This window comes from Cynoglossus semilaevis, chromosome 13 (genome assembly GCF_000523025.1).
Source record: "Cynoglossus semilaevis isolate Cse_v1.0 chromosome 13, Cse_v1.0, whole genome shotgun sequence".
Lineage (NCBI taxonomy): Eukaryota > Metazoa > Chordata > Actinopteri > Pleuronectiformes > Cynoglossidae > Cynoglossus > Cynoglossus semilaevis.
This window is the reverse complement of record NC_024319.1, coordinates 17,369,119-17,371,374: the sequence shown is the minus strand read 5'-3', so window position 1 is coordinate 17,371,374 and position 2,256 is coordinate 17,369,119. Positions and strand designations below refer to the sequence as shown.

The 2,256-nt window shown below is 37.3% G+C and overlaps 1 protein-coding gene across 1 annotated transcript in view; it reads left to right on the top strand.

The window, feature by feature from the left end:
* The window catches only part of trim35-28 (tripartite motif containing 35-28), a 4,644-nt gene that overhangs the window by 728 nt on the left and 1,660 nt on the right, over positions 1 to 2,256 (top strand). Inside the window, exons 2-6 of the mRNA XM_025061545.1 lie at positions 97 to 112; positions 690 to 852; positions 1,590 to 1,820; positions 1,978 to 2,000; positions 2,108 to 2,226. Of these exons, the coding sequence (XP_024917313.1) occupies positions 97 to 112; positions 690 to 852; positions 1,590 to 1,820; positions 1,978 to 2,000; positions 2,108 to 2,226 (552 nt within the window). The remainder of the gene's footprint in view (positions 1 to 96; positions 113 to 689; positions 853 to 1,589; positions 1,821 to 1,977; positions 2,001 to 2,107; positions 2,227 to 2,256) is intronic.

The following is a 2,256-nucleotide window of genomic DNA, read 5'->3' as shown; positions in this document are numbered from 1 at the left end:
ATGTTTTAAAAAAAAAAAAAAAAAAAAAAATAAAACAACATGGCAAAAACCTAAACGTTTCCCATAAGACGTATTGCGTGGGTTTATGAATCGTAGGTACTACATTTAGTGGGTATTTCTAAAGTAAAACTACAACTATGTCTGTATGCAGACTTGAGAATAATTCATCATGCATGTTTGACTGTGGGTATTTCTAAAGTAAAACTACAACTACTGTATGTTTGCATGAAGACTTGAGAATAATTCATCATACATTTTTGACTGCATTTGTTTAACGCTTCTCAAATAGTGGGGCGGACTTTCAAATAAATAAATAAATAAATAAATAAGAAGACAGTTTCACTGTCTTTATTCATGCTTGAACGATAAACAAGCCTCCAGCCACTAGGTGGCAGCAGAGCAGACGTTATTAATCAATTTTGATAATCACGTGATTATTACGCAGAATGCTGGTGCCAGCAACTCAAGAAAATATTGCCAGGTGATTAATAGTATTTCATTTCTGGGGGGGGGGCGTCAAAAAAAAAAACTGGGGTCGAGGAGGGGTTAACCCAATACAACTCGTCATTTACTTTTCTCATAAAAACAAGTATATGACAATTTATTTATTTATTTGGATTTATATGGATCATGTCCAGTGGCAACTCTTGTGTTGCTTTAAACAAAGCAGTTTAAATTAATGCCGGTTAACTCAGCTGTACTTTGTGTTGGCAGCTGCGTTTGTTGACTTCATCCTTTATTCTTTCCGTGCTACAGAAGGAGCTCAACTACAAGGTTGATATCCTTGAAAAGAAGATGGACTCGTACAAGAAAATGACTCAGAGACTCAAAAGTACAGTGGAATACATCAAGGTAAAAAATACATTTGTTAATATAGCCCTGATTCTGAAAAGGAGGACATGTACCATATTTATAAGTCGCACTTTTTTTTGCATCCTTTGGCTGGGTTTGCGACTTACACTCGGGTGTAATTTAATATTAAAATATATCATTTCACATGTTTGTTATTTTCACACTCACAGCCACTAGAGGGCACTCTAGGCATGCGTCCCAGTATCTGCTACTTCTGTACCACTGACAAATTATGTTTGTTATTTTTACACTCACAGCCACTAGAGGGCACTCTAGCTGCCTGGTGCGACTTATACTCCGGAGCGACTTGTATATGTTTTTTTTCTTCTTCGTTATGCATTTTTGGCCGGTGCGACTTTGGAAACTACGCTATACAGAACTGAAACAGACGGACACAACAGCTTCGTGAACTATTAAATGGCTAAAACACAAACGAATAAAAGTCCGTTCTAGTGCTCAGGCCGACTGACGGCACATCTCTCCACTTTGGAAATAAAATTGCGATTATACATTGATAATTCACCCTTTTTCTATTCGCACATCTCTCCACTTTGGAAATAAAATAGCGATTATACATTATATATATTATATGCTGTTTAAGTTATGTTGTCTTATTTTAATATGTCTTTCAAATATGACGTCCTTTGAAATTACAAACGAATAATACCAGTGTAAACATTTCGGTTTTGTGGCCAAACTGATATTACAATTATTTTGTTTTTCCTCTGACCGCACAGGCTCAAGCTGGGCAAGCCGAGAAACAAATCAAGACAGAATTTGAGAGGCTCCACCAAGTTCTGGTTGCAGAAGAAAATAGGCGTTTGCATCTTCTTGCAACTGAAGAGGGGCAAAAAGTTGCAAAAATCGAGACGCTGATCTCCAGGACAAAAGAGGACATTCTCTCTTTGGACAAGGTCATCCAATCGGTGAAGAAGGAAATGGGTGATGAGGACCTGACTCTGTTGCTGGTAAAGCTGTTAGATTACATCGCAGCTGTTCGATTCTTGTTTTTGTGTCCGTCATGTATAAAGAACAAAATAAGCTTCAGTAATGATGAACTCTCTCTAAAGAACAAAATAAGCTTCAGTAATGAGATGAACTCTCTCTTTTTTTTTTATGTTACAGAATTTCAAGGAGCTTAAAAAAAGGTCAGTTTTGCAGACACGGTAGCTACACAGTAGGGTTCAATCCATTTTTGATATTCCATTTATCCTGGAAAACTTTGAATTCAATGGTAATGCCATCTCTGCCACAGAGCCCAGTGGGTTCATGTAGACCCCCGCCTTCCTGACGATTCTCTTTTGAACATGGGCAAACATGTTGGTTCTTTGAACTTCAAGATCTGGAGAGATTTGCAGTCCAGTGTCAAATACAGTGAGTGCATTTACTTATTTCATTTTCATT